Source organism: Eubalaena glacialis, chromosome X (genome assembly GCF_028564815.1).
Source record: "Eubalaena glacialis isolate mEubGla1 chromosome X, mEubGla1.1.hap2.+ XY, whole genome shotgun sequence".
NCBI lineage: Eukaryota > Metazoa > Chordata > Mammalia > Artiodactyla > Balaenidae > Eubalaena > Eubalaena glacialis.
In genome coordinates, this window is record NC_083736.1 from 73,221,975 (window position 1) to 73,241,020 (window position 19,046).

A 19,046-nucleotide genomic window follows, 5' to 3' on the forward strand; every position below is an offset into this window, starting at 1 on the left:
GCACTCATTTCCCATAGGCACCTTTGGTCACAAGTCACTGATACTTTTGTGGAAACACTTTGGACTGTTCTCAACTTCATATTTTATTTGTCCAAACATATGACAGTTTTAAATGAAGGTAATTTTTCTTCTTTTGGTATAAGCAATGGAATTAATATGAATCATTGATTCTTCATGGTAACTTTTTCTTACCAAGTCTTAAAGTTCCAGGAGGCTTTTATTGCTTTTGGCATGTTTCTTTGTTTCATTATCACAGTACTTCAGAGTGGGAAAGGACTGAAGGGGTCATCGAGGAAAATCTATCCTGTGTATAAAAACTTTAAAATAATCAACAGGTTTTCTTGCCCTTACTTTAGACCAAGCTTTGGAATTAAGAAGGATACAAAAGAATTATGAGCCATTTCTGCACTCACGGAGACGTCATTAAGTTGACAGTCTAATTAGCATGAGATAACAAGTATGGTAATATTTTGTTATTCATTATGCTTAGTGTTTAAGTGGTGCCTTTTACTTTGACAGATCTTGGGCGAGTGTGTGCTTAGGAGAAAGTTTCTAATCTACTTGAATATTAGTTTCTTCATCTGTGAATCTGGAATGAAAATAATAGCAGCTCATAAGATTTTTGTGATAATTAAATAATGTAAGCATGTGTAGTGCCTGGCCCATAAAAAACACTTAGTCAATAATATTATTATACTATAATTTAGAGTAAGAGTAAATTTGGTGCAAAGCAGAGAGGGACCTGCTACATATAAAATTCTGCGGTCCATTGTAAGCACACCCTAAATCGGGGTCTGTGTCCCTTTGTTTCCTTTTATCAGCCCACTCCTAATCCACACATTTCCCTGCAGCAGAAAGAGACCAGTCTTTGATTAAGGGATGGCTATATTCCATTGCTTAAATCGCCTGCTAGTATGGAATTTATAATCTTATAGTTTATAAATTCCTTGAGCCCATAAATAACATCTCTATTTAATTTTATTTTTACTGATATTAAGGTAAGAACAATGGCCTTAAGGCCCAGTGTGTACTTAGGCACTGCATTCTTTCTTTTACTTTCTTTTCACAGAAAGATGCAACTTTATTTTTTATTCAGTATTACTGAGATATAATTGACATACAACACTGTATAAGTTTAAGGTGTACAACATAATGTTTGACTTACATAATCATGAAATTATTACTACAATAAATGTAGTGAATATCCATCATCTCATATGGATACAAAATTAATGAAATAGGAAAAAAAACATTTTCCTTGTGATGAGAACTCTTGGGATTTACTGTCTTTAACAACTTTCATATATAGTATATAGCTGTTTTAATTATATTTCTTAGTTGTACATTACATCCCTAGTACTCATTTACCTTATAACTGGAAATTTGTACTTTTTGACTACCTTCATCCAATGTCCCCTCCCTCCAACCTCTGCCTCTGGTAACCACAAATCTAATCTCTTTTTCTATGAGTTTGTTTTACTGTTTAGTTTTGAAGTATAATTGACCTATGACACTATGTTAGTTCCTGGTACACAGCACAGTAATTCAATATTGCTATACGTTTCAAAATGATCACCATGATAAGTCTAGATACCCTCCATCACCTTACAAAGATATTACATAATAATTGACTATATTCCCCCACACTGTACATTTCATACCCTTAACTCATTTATTTTGTAACTGGAACTTTCTACCTCTTAATCTCCCTCACCTATTTCTCTCCTCCCCAGCTTTCCCTTCCCTCTGCCAACTACCTGTTTGTTCTCCTTATCTATGACTCTATTTCTCTTTTGTTATGATTGTTCATTTGTTTTGTTTTTTAGATCTGACATATAAGTGAAATCATATAGTATTTGACTTTTTCTGTCTGACTTATTTCATTTGTATAACACCCTCTAGGGCCATCCATGTTGTCACATATGGCAAGATTTCATTCTTTCTTATGGCTGAGTAATATTTCAGTGTGTAGGGACATCCCTGGTGGTGCAGTAGTTAAGAATCCGCCTGCCAATGCAGGGCACACGGGTTCAGTCCCTGGTCCGGGAAGATCCCACGTGCTGCAGAGCAACTAAGCCTGTGTGCCACAACTACTGAGCCTGCACACTAGAGCCCATGAGCCACAACTACTAAGTCCCTGTGCTGCAACTACTGAAGCCCAAGTGCCTAGAGCCCGTGCTTTGCAACAAGAGAAGCCACAACAGTGAGAAGCCCTCTCACCACAATGAAGAGTAATCCCCTCTCGCCGCAACTGGAGAAAGCCCGTGCACAGCAATGAAGACCCAACGCAGCCAAAAAAATTAATAATAAATAAATAAAATACACAACATAAAAAAAAATTTTTAAATATTCCAGTGTGTATATATATCACATTTTCTTTATCCATTCATCTATTGATGGGCACTTAGGTTGCGTCCATATCTTGGCTATTGTAAATAATGCTGCAATGAATATAGGGGTGCATGTATCTTTTCAAATTAGTGTTTTCATTTTTTTTGGCTAAACACACAGGAATGGAATTGCTGGATTGTATGGTAGTTCTATTTTTAATATTTTTGGAAAACTCAGTATTGTTTTTAAATAGTGGCTGCACCAATTTATATTCCCAGCGTTGCTGCATGAGATTTCCCTTTTCTCCATATCCTTGCCAACACTGGTTATTTGTTGTCTTTTGGATAATAGCCATTCTGACAGGTGTGAGGTGATATCTCATTTTGGTTTTGATTTCCCTGATGATTAGTGATGTTGAGCATCTTTTCATGTGCCTGTCCATCTGTATGTCTTCTTTAGAAAAAAATGTCTATTCAGGTCCTCTGCCCACTTTTTAATCAGCTTGTTTTCTTGATGTTAGTTGTTTGAGTTTGTTGTATATTTTAGATATTAACACCTCATTGGATATATTGTTTGTAATCTCCCATTAAGTAGGCAGCCTTTTCATTTTGTTTAGTTTCCTTCACTGTGCAAGAAGCTTTTTAGTTTAATGTAGTCTCATTTGTTTATTTTTCTTTTGTTTCCCTTGCCTGAAGAGACATATCCAAAAAGTATTGCTGAGACTGATGTCAAAGAGCATACTGCCCATGCTTTCTCCTGGAAGTTTTATGGTTTCAGGTCTTACATTTAAATCTTTAATCCATTTTGAGTTTATTTTTGTATATGGTGTGAAAAAGTAGTTTGGTTTGCTTCTTTTACATGTAGCTGTACAGTTATACCAGCACCATTTATTGAAGAGGCTTTCTTTTCCCCACTGTATATTCTTGCCTCCTTTGTCATAGATTAATAGGCCATATAATGGGTGCACTTCTGGGCTCTCAATTCAGTCCCAGTTATCTGTGTCTGTTTTTGTGCTGGTACCATACTGTTTTGATTACTGTAGCTTTTTAGTATAGTTTGAAATCAGGGACTTTGATACCTTCAGCTTTGTTCCTCTTTCTCAAGATTGTTTTGGCTATTTGGGGTCTCTTGTGTTTCCATAGAAATTATAGAATTATTTGTTTTAGTTCTGTGAAAAATGCCATTGGTGTTTTGGTAGGGATTGCATTGAATCTGTAGATCACCTTAGATAGTATGTTAATTTTAACAATATTAATTCTTCCACTCTATGAACACAGTATATCTTTCCATCTGTTTGTGTCATCTTCAATTTCTTTTATCAGTCTCTTATAGTTTTTCGAGTACAGGTCTTTTATCTCCTTACTTAGATTTATTCCTAGGTATTTTATTCTTTTTGATGTGACAGTAAATAGGGTTGTTTTCTTAATTTTTCTTTCTGATAAGTTGTTTTTAATGTATAGAAATATAACAGATTCCTGTATATTAATTTTGTATCCTGCAACTTTACCAACTTCATTGATGAGTTCTAATAGTTTTATTGTGGCATCTGTAGGATTTTCTATATGTAGTATCATGTGATCTGCAAACAGTGACAGTTTTACTTCTTCCTTTCCAATGTGGATTCCTTTTATTTCTTTTTTTTTTTCTGTCTGATTGCTGTGGCTAGGATTGCTAATACTGTGTTGAATAATAGTGGTGAGAGTGGGCATCCTTGTCTTGTTCCTGATCTAGGAGGAGGTGCTTTCAGCTTTTCACCATTGAGTATAATGTTAGCTGTGGGCTTGTCATATATGGTCTTTATTACGTTGAGGTGTGTTCCCTCTATGCCCACTTTCTGGAGAGTTTTTTATCATAATTGGATGTTGAATTTTATCAAAAGCTTTTTCTGCATCTATTTAGATGATCATATGGGTTTTTTCCTTCCATTTGTTAATGTGGTGTATCACATCAATTGATTTGCTGATATTGAAAAATCCTTGCATCCCTGGGATAAATCCCACTTGATCATGGTGTATGATCCTTTTAATATATTGTTGGAGTTGCTGTGCTAATACCTTGTTGAAGATTTTTGCATATATGTTCATCAGTGATATTGACCTGTAATTTTCTTCTTTTGTGTGATATCTTTGTCTGATTTTGGTATCAGGGTGATGCTGGCCTCATAGAATGAGTTTGGAAGTTCCTCTGCAGTTTTTTGGAATAATTTGAGAAGGATAGGTTTTAACTCTTCTGCATATGTTTGTTAGAATTCACCTGTGAAGCTATATGGTCCTGGACTTTTGTTTGTTGAGAGTATTTTAAATTATTGACTCAATTTCATTACCAGTAATCTTTCTGTTCATATTTTCTATTTCTTCCTGATTCAGTCTTGGGAGATTGTACATTTCTAGGACATTGTCCATTTCTTCTAGGTTGTCCATTTTATTAATGTATAATAGTTCATAGCAATCTCTTATGATCCTTTGTATTTCTGTTGTGTTGGTTGTAACTTTTCCCCTTTTATTTCTGATTTATTGATTTGGGCCCTCTCTCTTTTTTTTTCTTGATGAGTCTGGCTAAAGGTTTATCATTTTGTTTATGTTTTCAAAGAACCAGCTCTTAGTTTCATTGTTTCTTTTTCTATTGTTTTTTTTCAGTATTTCATTTATTTCTGCTCTGCTCTTTATTATTTCTTTTCTTCTACTAACTTTGTTCTTCTTTTTCTAGTTCCTTTAGATGTAAGGTTAGACTGTTATTTGAAATTTTTCTTGTTTTCTGAGATATAAGCTTGTATTGCTATAAACTTCTCTGTTAAAACAACTTTCACTGCATCCCATAGTTTTAGGACCATTGTGTTTTCATTTTTATTTGTCTCCAGGTATTTTTTTAATTTCCTCTTTGATTTCTTCAGTGATTCATTGTTTGTTTAGTAACATAATGTGTAGCCTCCGTGTGTTTGTCTTTTTTTTTTTTGCAGCTTTTTTTTAAATTGGGGTATAGTCTCTTTACCATATTGTGTTAGTTTCTGCTGTACAACAAAGTGAGTCAACTATATGCATACATATATCCCCTCCCTCTTGGACCTCCCTCCCCCACATCCCATCTATCTAGGTCACCACAGAGCACCGAGCTGAGCTCCCTGTGCTATACAACAGGTTCCTATAGCTATCTGTTTTACACAGGGTAGTGTATATATGTCAATCCTGATCTCCCAATTGGGGAAAGAGGGGCGGGAGGAATTGGGAGATTGTGATTGACATATATACACTATTGATACCATGTATAAAATAGGTAACTAATGAGGGCATACTGTGTAGCACAGGGAACTCTACTTATACACTGTGGTGACCTAAATGGCAAGGAAATCCAAAAAAGAGGGAATATATGTATATGTATAGCTGATTCATTTTGCTGTACAGTAGAAACTAACACAACTTTGTAAAGCAACTCTACTACAATAAAAATTAATCAAAAAAAAAGAAAATGCAGCTTTTTATCTTATATTTTATTTCTTGTCTCATAGCACTATGGTCAGAAAAATGCTTGATATGATTTCAGTCTTCTTAAATTTACTGAGTTGTTCTGTGGCCTAGCATGTGATCTATCCTGGAGAATGTTCCATGTGCACTTTAAAAGAATGTGTATTCTGTTGCTTTTGGATGGAATGTTCTATATATGTCTATTAAGCCCATTTGGTCTATTGTGTCCCTTAAGGCCCGTGTTTCCTTATTGATTTTCAGCCTGAATGATCTGTCCATTGATGTAAGTTGGGTGTTGAAGTCTCCTAGTATTATTGTGTTACTGTCAGTTTCTCCCTTTATCTGTTAATATTTGCTTTATGTATTTAGGTGCTCCTATATTGGGTGCATATATATTTACAATTGTTATATCTTCCAATTCTGTGTTTTAAACTCTATTTTTTTCTGTGTACAAAGGAACCCATGTACACTGTTGGTGAAAATGTAAATTGGTGCAGCTACTATGGAAGACAGTATGGATGTTTCTCAAAAAACTAAAAATAGAACTACTACATGACCCAGCATTTCCACTCCTGGGTATATATCCAGAAAAACCCAAAACACTAATTCAAAATGATACCACACCCTGATGTTCATAACAGCATTATTTACAATAGCCAAGATATGGAAGCAACCTAAGTGTTCATCAACAGATGAATGGATAAAGAAGATGTGGTATATATATACAATAGAATCCTATTCAGCCATAAAAAAGAATGAAATTTTACCATTTGCAGCATCATGGATGGACTTGGAGGGCGTTATGCTAAGTGAAATGAGTCAGAAAGAGAAAAACATATACTGTATGATATCACTTATATGTGGAATCTAAAAAATACAAGTGAATATAACAACAACAAAAAAGAAGCAGACTCACAGATATAGAGAACAAACTAGTGGTTACCAGTGGGGTGGGGGGAAGGGCAATACAGGGGTGGGTGAGTGGGAAGTACAATATGGGTGAATATAGCCAATATTTTGTAGTAACTGTAAATAGAAAATAATCTTTAAAATTTGTATACAAAATTAAAAAGAAATTTTAAGAGATGGAAACACAAAAAATAAGAATTTACTGGCACCATTGTCCTTGAAGTAGAATGAGCTCACAGAAATGGCTACTGCCAGAGTCTCTGTCCCAGGGTGATTCCTAGTTGCCTCCTGCCTCTCCAGGAGGTTCTCCAAGATCAGAAAGTTGGTCTGACCCAGGCTTCTTTCAAATAACTGATTCTGCCCTGTGTCTTGGAGTGTGTGAGCTTCTGTGTACCCCTTTAAAGAGTGGAGTGTCTTGTTTCCTACAGCATTCTGGTTCTTCTGAAAGTAAGCCCCACCGGCCTTCAAAGCCAAATGTTCTTGGGGGTCATCTTCCTGGTGCAGGACCCTGGGGCTGGGGAGCCTGTTGTGCATCTTGGATCCCTCACTCCTTGGAAGGAACCTTTGCAATTGTATTTATCCTCCCGTTTGTGGGTCACCTACCCGGAGGTATGGGTCTTTTGACTATACCTCATCTCTACCCCTCCTACCTGTCTCTTTGGTTTCTCCTTTATATCTTTAGTTGTTGAAGACCTTTTCTGCTAGTCTTCAGGTTGTTCTCATTGACAGTTGCTCTGTAAATCATTGTAATTTTGGTGTGCCTGAGGGAGGAGGTGAGCTCAGAGACTTCCTACTCCGTCATCTTGGTCAGTCCATGAACTGCATTCCTGACTGAATGGTAGTGTCTAACATCACCTAGGCAAGAGTCTGACACTAATCCTTTCCTAGCAGCAGAGGATCCTAGAGTTGGAATTGGGTATTCCAGTCACTTTTTGTTCATAATAATTTGAAGATTGATAGATTGTGTGCATACTCATTTGGATGATAATGGGAACAAAATCATGGTCTGGTAAGTAGAATTTAGAATTAAATTATATAGTAAGAACACATCAAAAAGTGGTATTACTCTTTGTAAGAGCTTGTCGACCTTATATAAAAATCTCTTAAGAAAAGAAATCCATGCAAAATATCTTGAAGCTAGACAGGGCAATGTATTGGAACAAACTTAATCATTGGAGTTAGAGACATTTAGGTTTGAATGCCAGCTCTGCCACTGACTAACTTTGTGACTTTGGGTAAATTTACTTAACCTTTTTGAGCCTCAATATTCTAATCTGTAAAATGAGGGTAATAATGTTTACCTTATAGAGTTATTATGAATATTAAGTTAAATAATGTATCAAAACACCTGCTTTAGCAGCTGTCACTTAATTGGCTTTCTATAACTGGTATGAATAATAAGACAATATCTGTCTCCCAGTCTTGTCTGAACACAGCCACAACTCAAAATTCCTGTGAATTTGGGAATAATTCCTGAATACCTTCTGATACCCCAACGTATGCTGGATGAACCCATAGCTTCTGTGAGTCCAAAAGCTCTAAATCTTGTGAAACTTTTGAGCTTTAATTCTTCTAAGCTTTGTTTAGAGCAGCTGCTATCTCCCTACCATGGAATGTGCTAGCAATGAGGTGCTCTGTTTGGGTCTGGAGATTTCTGAAGGCTGTATTTTATAATCAGCTTTGTTCTTGGATTGCCAAGTGGTAATTTGGAGAATAAAGACTTACTTTACTAGTTAGGGATGAATGAGAGTCTATGTGCAAACAGTAATAACCAACAATATTTCCCTGCACTCAAATCCTAGGTAATTGGAATTTATATTGTCATATTGTACATTCCAGTCATTAGTACTTCAAGGGTGCAGGAAATATCTGATATTGAAAACAGTAGCTAAAACATAACTAAAACCCACCATTAAATGGCATTTTCTCCAATTCCTTTTGGAGAACCCATCAATCTAATATGATGCATGAAATGTTTAATCCTGGGAATTTTTTTGAAGACATATTTCCAGATAACATTTAATCTGTGAGAAATCCAGCCCAGTCAGCCACAAAGACTAATGTATATTACTTTAGAATAGGCTCTTATAGGTTTCAGATTATAGCTACCTACTTTTCTCAAACTTCCCTGACTCTTTTGAAACTTTCTTAGAAAGTATTGTAAGATTCACAGTATGCTGTAAGAGTTTTTAAAAGAGAGCTTTTCTTGCTTTATATAGCTGGAGTTATTTTTTTCCAGATTTATTGATGTATAATTGATTTATTGAATTGCTTCCAAAACATAGAGTGTGGAAATATAATCATCCAAAAGACATCAGACAAACCTGAATTGAGGGGCATTTTACAAAATACCTGACCAATACTCCTCTGAACTGTCAAGATCATGGGAAACAAGAAAAGTCTGAGGAACTGTCACAGGCCAGAGGAGACTAAAGAGACATGACTAAATGTAATGTGGTATCCTGGAAGGGATCTTGAAACAAAGAAACAAACATTAGTGGAAAAACTGGTGAAATCCAAATAGTCTGGAGTTTAGCTAATAGTACTATACCAATGTATCAGTGTTGGTTTCTTAGCTGTGACAAATGTGCCACTGTGAGGTAAGGTGTTACGATAGGGGAAACAGAGTGAGAGTTATATGGGAACTCTCTATATTATATCTTCAAATTTTCTGTAAATCTAAAATTATTCCAAAATTGAAGTTTATTAAAATGAAAAACTAAAAACAAGCATTTTGGAGGTCCTGGATTTAAAACGAAGTTGTTAGATCAATCAGTATTAACTACTTTGTGTCCAGCCTATGAGGTGAGCACTATGTAGGAAAGCTTAAACAAAAGGCATGGCCCCTACCTTCAGGTGGTTTAGCAACTAATTGAAGAGATGAGACTTTGACATGTGAAAAGATTAGCAATCATTGGTACTATTTGATTAAGCTCCAATCTGGGTGATACTGACTGTAGGAGGTCAGAGGGAGAAGGCTGGAGTGGCCACCAAGGGTTTCACAGAGGGAGTGCACCTGGATGAATAAGTTAGAATTGCATCAATGGAGAGAGGGGAGACTTGCAGTAGAAGGTAACAAAGAGAAAAGCACTAAGGTCTTGGGCACAGCAAACTCAGGGAAAAATAAAGGCAGCTTGATATGTTGTGGGGTGCCCGGGGAATGCATATTTTTAGAGAAGATAGAACATTATGCAGAACCTTGAAAGTTAAGCAGTAGGGGGTGAGGTTGAAATTGGCCACAGGGAACCAGTGTAGCAGCAGTAGGATTACAGTATGTTTTGATTCTGTGACTTTCAGCCTTTTGCCAAATTTGTCTATTATTTATTAATCTGCTAACACTTCACTCAGCATGTACATTTGATAAGACTATGTGGGGATGAAGTTCACCTGCAAGAGATGAAAGTACAGTCGTGCTAATTTTCTGAATTAAAAGGGCTTTTCTTGACTAAATGAAATTTCAGTTCTGAATAATCTCATCTTTATAAGATGAGAATTTGGGAATAATTATTTGGGAATGATTCCTGAATACCTTTCTTATCTGGCACTTTTCTCTGTCCATACTGTTTCCCAGAGTCAGAAGGAACTTTAGTCCCGCTGTTACTGACTCAGTAAAAGCTTGTTTTTACTTTCTTTTTTTTTTTAATTAATTAATTAATTTATTTATTTTGGCTGCATTGGGTCTTCATTGCTGTGCACAGGCTTTCTCTAGTTGCGGCGAGCGGGGGCTACTCTTCATTGTGGTGCACGGGCTTCTCATTGTGGTGGCTTCTCGTTGTGGAGCATGGGCTCTAGGCGCACAGGCTTCAGTAGTTGTGGCACGCAGGCTCAGTAGTGGTGGCTCGCAGGCTCTAGAGTGCAGGCTCAGTAGTTGTGGTGCACGGGCTTAGTTGCTCCGTGGCATGTGGGATCTTCCCGGACCAGGGCTCGAACCCATGTCCCCTGCATTGGCAGGCGGATTCTTAACCACTGCGCCACCAGGGAAGTCCCTGTTTTTACTTTCAAGTGAGTAGTGCATTGTGTTCAGATCATTTTGCTCTTTGAAAAGGTTGTTGGACTTTTTTTTTTTTAAAGTGATGGGTACATTGTTTATTTAAAAAAAATAAAGAATGGGAGGGGTCTGATGCCCTTGCACTTTCTCATCTGTTTCTCTGTACATTTAAAGTACAGAAATATGCCTCTATACCAGCTTTGCCCACTCAGAACTATTAAGTGACCGAGCTCTTGACAAAGGGGAGACATGGGCTACATTGTTCTCAGTGTAGTCAACAAGAAACCAGAGGCCTCATGACATTCCATTCAGTTCTTCTGTGTGCATGCTGCCCATGTGCAAGCAAGCCCACAAGTTGGTGGGGTTAGGAATTCAATGGGGTCAGTTTAGACTGGTCAAGGGGAAAGAGACCATAATAACTAGGAAATCAAATTCAGTAAATGAGGCTATTTGGAAGAGAACATAAGATATCTCAGCTTTTGTTGTCTTTCTATTTTGTATCACATAGTTGAGAAGAACTCTTTCATATATGTCCGTCTTATTTCCCCAGCTAGATTGGGAATTCTAATATGTACTGCATGTAGTGAAAAAGAACAGGGTTTTGCAGTCACATAGCTTTAGATTTGTAATTTAGTACAGGCAATTAATAGATCATTCTTCTTGGGCAGGTATCTTAACCTATCTAAGCCTCAATTTCCTTTGTTGTAAAATGGGGTTAATCATACTAACCTTTCAGAATTGTTGTGAGGATTTCAGGGGATATATGTACATAGCCTCACAAAGAGTTTGGTACTCAGCAAGCACTCAACAAGTCTTAGTCTCCCTTTCTCCTTAAAGGTCTTTATCTGGTACAAATCTTAACCCAGTACTAACATATAATAAGGCTTGGAAATTTCCTCTTGGGATTATCTTGGGAGGCCATTCCTGCAGCTTTTTTGTGTACCCCTCTATTAGAGTTATATAGGGACAACTCTGGCAAAATTCTAAGGCAGACAAAGAAACTTCACTGTTTCCTTGCCTACTTCTCTCCAGGCAGTCCCTCCCTCCACTCCAAACATGCACACTGCCTGCCCTTTCTATGAAGACCAAACTAGTAAATCGGTCATGGTAGAGTTTCAAGCATCAGAAGAACTGAATTTTAGGGTAGATGGTACTCCCAGTGCTCCTTATTTCACAGCCTCCTGGGTCTACACATACAGCCATGTCTGAAGGAATTGGAGAGAGACTGCAGTTCCTTCTGACTCTGGAAAAAGCTCCAGATAAGAAAGGGCTGGATCCTCTTCAATAAGTGGTGCTGTGAAAACTGGGCAGCTACATGTAAAAGAATGAAATTAGATCACTCCCTAACACCATACACAAAAATAAACTCAAAATGTATTAAAGACCTAAATGAAAGGCCAGACACTATAAAACTCTTAGCAGAAAACATAGGCAGAACACTCTATGACATAAATCACAGCAAGATCCTTTTTGACCCAGCTCCTAGAGAAATGGAAATAAAAACAAAAATAAACAAATGGGACCTAATGAAACTTAAAAGCTTTTTGCACAGCAAAGGAAACCATAAATGAGGAAAAGACAACCCTCAGAATGGGAGAAAATATTTGTAAACGAAGCAACTGACAAAGGATTAATCTCCAAAATATACAAGCAGCTCATGCAGCTCAATATCAAAAAAAAAAACAACCCAATCCAAAAGTGGGCAGGAAACCTAAATAGACATTTCTCCAAAAAAAAAGAAACAGATGGCCAAGAAACACATGAAAAGATGCTCAACATCACTAATTATTAGAGAAATGCAAATCAAAACCACAGTGAGGTATCACCTCACACCGGTCAGAATGGCCATCATCAAAAAATCTACAAGCAATAAATGCTGGAGAGGGTGTGGAGAAAAGGGAACCCTCTTGCACTGTTGGTGGGAATGTAAATTGATACAGCCACTATGGAGAACAGTATGGAGGTTCCTCAAAAAACTAAAAATAGAACTACCATACGACCCAGCAATCCCACTCCTATGCACGTATCCAGAGGAAACCATACTTCAAAGGGATACATGCACTCTGATGTTCATTGCACTATTTATAATAGCCAGGACATGGAAGCAATGTAAATGTCCATCGACAGATGAATGGATAAAGAAGATGTGGCACATATATACAATGGAATATTACTCAGCCATAGAAAGGAACGAAATTGAGTTATTTGTAATGAGGTGGATGGACCTAGAGTCTGTCATACAGAGTGAAGTAAGTCAGAAAGAGAAAAACAAATACCGTACACTAACTCATATATATGGAATCTAAAAAAACGGTACTGATGAACCTAGTGGCAGGGCAGGAATAAAGATGCAGATGTAGAGAACGGACTTGATGACACGGAGGGCAAGGGGAAGCTAGTACGACGTGAGAGAGTAGCATTGACATATATACACTACCAAATGTAAAATGGATGGCTAGTGGGAAGCTGCTGCACAGCACAGGGAGATCAGCTTGATGCTCTGTGACGACCTAGGGGGGTGGGATAGAGAGGGTGAGAGGGAGGCTCAAGAGAGAGGGGATATGGAGATATATGTATACATATAGCTGATTCACTGTGTTGTACAGCAGAAACTAACACAACATTGTAAAGCAATTATACTCCAATAAAGATAAAATTTAAAAAGAAAGGGCTGGATAGATGAGATTTTTCAGAACTGATAAAGAAAAGCCTTTTTAACCCAGAAAATTAGGCATGACTGTACTTTCTTTACTGTGACCACCTTAAGACATAGCTGTTTTTGAGAAACTACCTTTAAATATCTACATTCTCCTCTTTTCACACAAGGCTCTACTTCTGAAATTACTTGAGCCTTAATGTCTCTCTATACATAATGTGGTAGAATTGCAACTGAAAAAGAAAATAATAACAGTATTTGGGGAGGCAGACAGCAGTAAAATAGCAAACCTTACATTGTGCTCTTATGCTGCCACATCTTGGAACATCTGTCAGGAGAACTCCAGGGAGCTAGGGGTAGAGGTGGGAGATCAACAAGAAAATTCTTAATAGTCTTACCCTAGATTTGTTGTAGACTTGTTGGTAAAGAGATATGAATTACAAGTTTTACATGGCTGATTGTGACCAAAGCATTTTTTAAAATATTGCAAAACAGGCAAGCTGAAAACAAGTGTCTCTTGCTGTGGTTATACCATTAGATTAAGCAGTAGGAAGCCAGTGGCTTAAGGACTCATGACAGTATTCATTTAAAATGCACACAGATCTCTTTGGTTACCAAATGACTACACAGTGGCAACACTGCAGTAGTCTAGTGCCAAACAGACTAACTGGGGATTCAGACTTGATTTTCCTTTTGGGTGTATTTTGTAAGTAGATTAGTAAAAGATTGAAAAGGCAGCTTTAAATTCTATTTGTTCATGCTTCCTTCACCCCACTCTTAAATCGATAGGCACTGGCTAGGCAAAGACAGTCTTATTATTTAACTACAAATTAGCATAGCCCTTCTTGTGGCAGCATTTGAAACAAACAGAACCAATTGGAAGGAATTTATACATCTGAATTTCTCTTTGCAGAAGTTGACTGGGTCACAAATTGTAACCTGTTTAAAAAGACAAAATACACACCCACACAAGTGTTTATTCATTTAGAGACTTCAATTATGTGTCAGAATTTAGTCATAGAAATTATGAGCATCCATTTAGAAAGTTTCCAAGTTTATTTTGTAATACTGTACCTTTATTGTTCTAGTTCAATATGCTGTAATATTTGTGAGCTCATTTTTCACAGCTGGACAATTATATTAAACTTTACTAAGTACATCATGCTTTCACTAAAACCATAGACTGCATGCAATATAGATGGATGTAGTATGCAGCATGTGTGCTGTCATTATTAAGCTTAGTCTAAGTGGCATCACTCATAGCAATAAGCGCTTGCTCTCTCTTCTAAGTTCCTTGCACTCTTGGCTCTGTCGTTCACTTGACTCCTCTCACCTGACCACCTTAGCTTCATATTTAAATACCATGTTATAATTGAAATTTTTAATATATCTATGTCTAATCCCTCCCTCTAGATTGTAATTTTAGGAGGGAATCTGCTATTTTTCTTTAGACATTTTAAAGAACCTGATAAATTTCTTACATACTTAAGAGGCACCAAAGAAATATTGTTGAATAGCTATTAAATACAGTTTCGGACAATCATTTTAGATTTTAGTGCATCACAGTTGGAACCTCTGTTGATCTTCAATAAAGTGTTAGCTGAGAAAATGTGACAGGTTGATTATAAAACAAGACAAAACCCCATCTTGATTATATGTGTTGTTGTAGCTCGGCACTTTCATGAAAAAGACTCTTGTTTTCTTGTTCAGTTTCTGTTCCAAATGATGAAAATTGACACATAGAGTCTTGTAACATTCTCAAGGAAAGATTCATTTCTGTTAACTGTATGATGCTTATTAAGACAGGAAGTAGACTCAGGTCATTTGGAATGACTTTCAACAAAGGCTAAAATTAAGAGAGGCTTGTAGATAATCGGAAAACACACCTTCCCACTACTCAAACTTTTGAGTTAATTGCACTTGAGGTTATTGATATGCATCAGCTAGCTTTTCTTCTTCATGATTAGATGTGAGCATTTCAGTGAAAAAAATAAAAAGTTGGGTTGATAAAAGGACCTGTGAACTGAAAGCTCGTCAATCCACTTGTGAGATATCATTAACAACAAAATAATAGAGGGAAAACTATATATCTTCTGTTAAACCACAAATCTTGATCCATGTCTGAATTCATTTCTGCTAGTTCATTAACACTTTTTTGTTGAATATGATAAACAAAAATAATAAAAGCTGTTTGTTCAACAATATAACTTCTTGTCCTTTGGGCCCTAGATTAAGAAGAAACAGCAAGATGTGCTTGGTTTCCTAGAAGCTAACAAAATAGGATTTGAAGAAAAAGATATTGCAGCCAATGAAGAGAATCGGAAGTGGATGAGAGAAAATGTACCTGAAAACAGTCGACCAGCCACAGGGTACCCCCTGCCACCTCAGATTTTCAATGAAAGCCAGTACCGTGGGGTAAGGAACCAATTAAAATTCTTGTTTTTTCAAAAATGGATTGCCTCAAACCCATCCTCTTTCTTTTACTCCCACCCCAAATCTACACACAGTCATTTCTCCTGTTCATCCTCTACATCCATCCTAGGCAGCTGGGGTATTTTACCTTCTACTAGAAGGCAAATGGATGAGTCATTCACCAAAAGATTATCTGTGAATGTATAAGTACAGACCAGAGCATTTATATTATTTCTAGTATGTCCATGAAGAAGCCACTGAAAAGAGGTGAGCTGTTTTACTTATTTAGATTAAAATTAGTTTAAAAAGAGGAATATCTTAGTTTCTGCTTCAAGGTAGTAAAACTTTTATTTAGGTATTATTAATGAATTTTCTTAAAATTTTGAGTTAGCTAATTGAACTAATGTATGGATGAGGGAAACAAGAGTAGAGTTTTTACTTTGTGACTGGTGCTTTCAAGTTTGTCATCTTGGTTAGCCTTCATTTAAACCATGAAGTAGTTCCCTTCAATGTTCATTCACTGTGTATTTAAGTAATTTGTAGCCTGTGGCCATTCTAGGTACCATGGCAAGTACAAGTATGTATAAAACAAAGCCTCTTTTCTTAAAGAGCTGATTGGGAGTGTTGTGTGGGTAGAATCAAACACACCTGAAACAGAGAGAGTGGTTATGAGGCCACATCCATGTGATGACATGGTACAGAAAGCATATGTAAGGGCTATAGGAATTTCCAGTAAAGAACTGTTTGCTTTGCTGTGTCCTCAGAATTAGCATAATTGAGGAACAAATATTTTTAGAGCCAGCAATCCAAATCTTCTAACTCATGTGTTTATATGGGAGTGAGAAGGAGAACACCTAGGGGAGGGTATGGCAAAATTGAGAAGTCCATTAGCATAAAATATTTTCTCTGTGAATTGAATTTGTCACTTCTGAGGAGGGGCCAGAAGATTTCTTCTGCTGCTGCAAACAGGGCCAATGTGTAAAGACATACTGTGTAGATAAGGAAAAGACAATTAGGCTATTCATTTAGATGGTGAAACCTCAGTGCCTCTATATTTGAAATTTCTGCAAATTGTTGACTCTCAGGGGCTGAAAGAGGCCTCAGAGGTCATCCAGTCCAATCTAAGCCAGCATATATTGTCTTACGCTCTCCTTTTTGAAGCAGGAATTTCAATTTGTTTGACTTTTAAAAAGAAACACATTTTGGGTTATAAGGGTGATGTTTGAGAAGCCAAATTTACCTGGTTTATTTCTCCCTCGGAAGCCACACTACAAGGGAATGGAGTATGTTATGGAAAACAAGGCAAGTATCACTGAGAAATGGGAAGATGAAAAGGAAGGTGCAGGAGGTGAGCGCAACCAAACAAATATTTGTTAATGGAAAAGGAATCCATTTTCTATTGAGTGCCTGCTGTGTGCCAGGCACTGAGTTAGGAGTCATAACAATAATTAAGATTTGTGCCTATACAGACGTTAGGGAGAAAAGTGTATAGCGACCATTCATAGAAAGCATATTATATGTCAGCTATTGTGCTATATACTTTATGTGTATTATATTAGTCAGTTCTCATACTAATCTCACGAGGTGTAGATATTGTTATTCCTGTTTCATAGATGAAGATATTGAGGCCTAGAAGAGGTTAACTAACTTCCTAAATCATACAATTAGTAAGTGATGCAGCTAGAATTTAAACCTAGATCTGTCTTATTCTGAAGTTCTTACTCTTTCTATTAAACCACTGCGTTGTTAATTTTCCTGTTTACTCAAAGATCCCATCTTTGTTCTTTTCTTGTTTCATTCTGTATTGTGGGAGGCTGACTTCAGCAAATTATATTTCCCAGTGTCCATTGCCAACTGGCTGCCTATTAGGTTTGGCCAATAATAGGAGGCACTGGTTGGATGAGTGGAGGGCAGGAGGAGAGGAAAAGCCAAGGTATCCCCCCTTTTCTGGAGGTGTCCATGACAGTGGCTACATCTCCTTTGTGGTACCAGCTCTGTAATACTACCTTCTCCACTTTTCCCTTCAGCACTAGCTGTGGTAGCAGCTTCCTGCTATTTCTAGTCTCTGGGCTGCCTCACCGTCTCCTGTCTGCCTTTCAGCTCTTTAATCTTTTGTAAGTGGTTCTTCGTTTTAAATTCCCTTGTTTAAACTATCTCAAGGTTTCTCAGCCTTGGCACTACTGATATGTTGGGTTTATGGGGGCTCCCCTGTGCATTGTAGGATGTTTAGCAGCATCCCTGGCTTCTATCCATGAGTGCTAGTAGCACCCTCCCAGTTGTGAAAAAACAAAAATGTTTCCAGATTTTGCCAGACGTCCCTGGGGGAAAATTACCTCCTTTTTAGAATCATTGAGCTATAGCTTAGGTTCTATTTCCAGATTAGGATGTGACTGACACAATTACCCTGCCAACATAAATGAAGCTCTGCTATAGATGATACAAAATTTTTAAGGGTAATCTTTGTTCTGAAAGAGCTTATGCTGTGTATATGAAGAACTAAAGCACATTTTCATGAAATAATTAATATGATACAAATATATGGTAGAATACATTCTGGATTAATGTTATTGGAATCCCAAAGATGTAAATAAAGTATATTTTTCCTCAAGAGAATTCCTATAGAAGAAGCAGACTATGTTTTGTTTACTCTTGTATTCTTAGCACCAGGAACAGTGATTGGCATGTAGTAGGTGCTCAATACATATTTGTACAATAAATTAATTAATCCTGCTTAATTGAGAAGCTGATGTTCTTTTCTCTCAGAGCTACAAATCTGTTTGTGTGTGCTAAGTTCAGGGCCAATAAATAATGTACTGTGATCCCCAAACACCTGAAACAGAGATAACTAGATTACCCTACATAGTATTTCATGATCAGATTTCAATGTATTTGAAGACCTGCTTTCTTTCACATGAGTTTAAAGATTGACACAGACTGTTTTTATTGATTTGATGATAGTAAGAAATGTCTCTTGTATAACTGTTAGGTTCTTTTAACTAGCATTTTGAGGTTACTTCCAAGTGGTTGAGTATAGATATGATGTATATTGCTTGTTTACCTTGAGTAACTTATAGGTCATGTGTCTCAGTATGGATTTTGTATCAAGATCCAGTTAGTTTCACTTTTGAATAGTGAGTTCAAAGAGTATAAGAGGCTGGTCATAAATGCCTGTTGTTTATGATTTATTCCTTTGTCAACATCTAGGGTACACAAAAAGATGCTTTGAGACAACCCTTGAGGAGATCTCTGTGGCTCTAAACAATACTGGCTGTGTTAAAAGAGTCCCTAAATG

General features: G+C 36.9%; 1 protein-coding gene across 1 annotated transcript in view; it reads left to right on the top strand.

Moving 5' to 3' along the window:
• SH3BGRL (SH3 domain binding glutamate rich protein like) overlaps positions 1 to 19,046 on the top strand; it is an 80,534-nt gene that overhangs the window by 53,030 nt on the left and 8,458 nt on the right. The window contains exon 2 of the mRNA XM_061178490.1: positions 15,572 to 15,757. Coding sequence (XP_061034473.1) covers positions 15,572 to 15,757 — 186 coding nt within the window. The remainder of the gene's footprint in view (positions 1 to 15,571; positions 15,758 to 19,046) is intronic.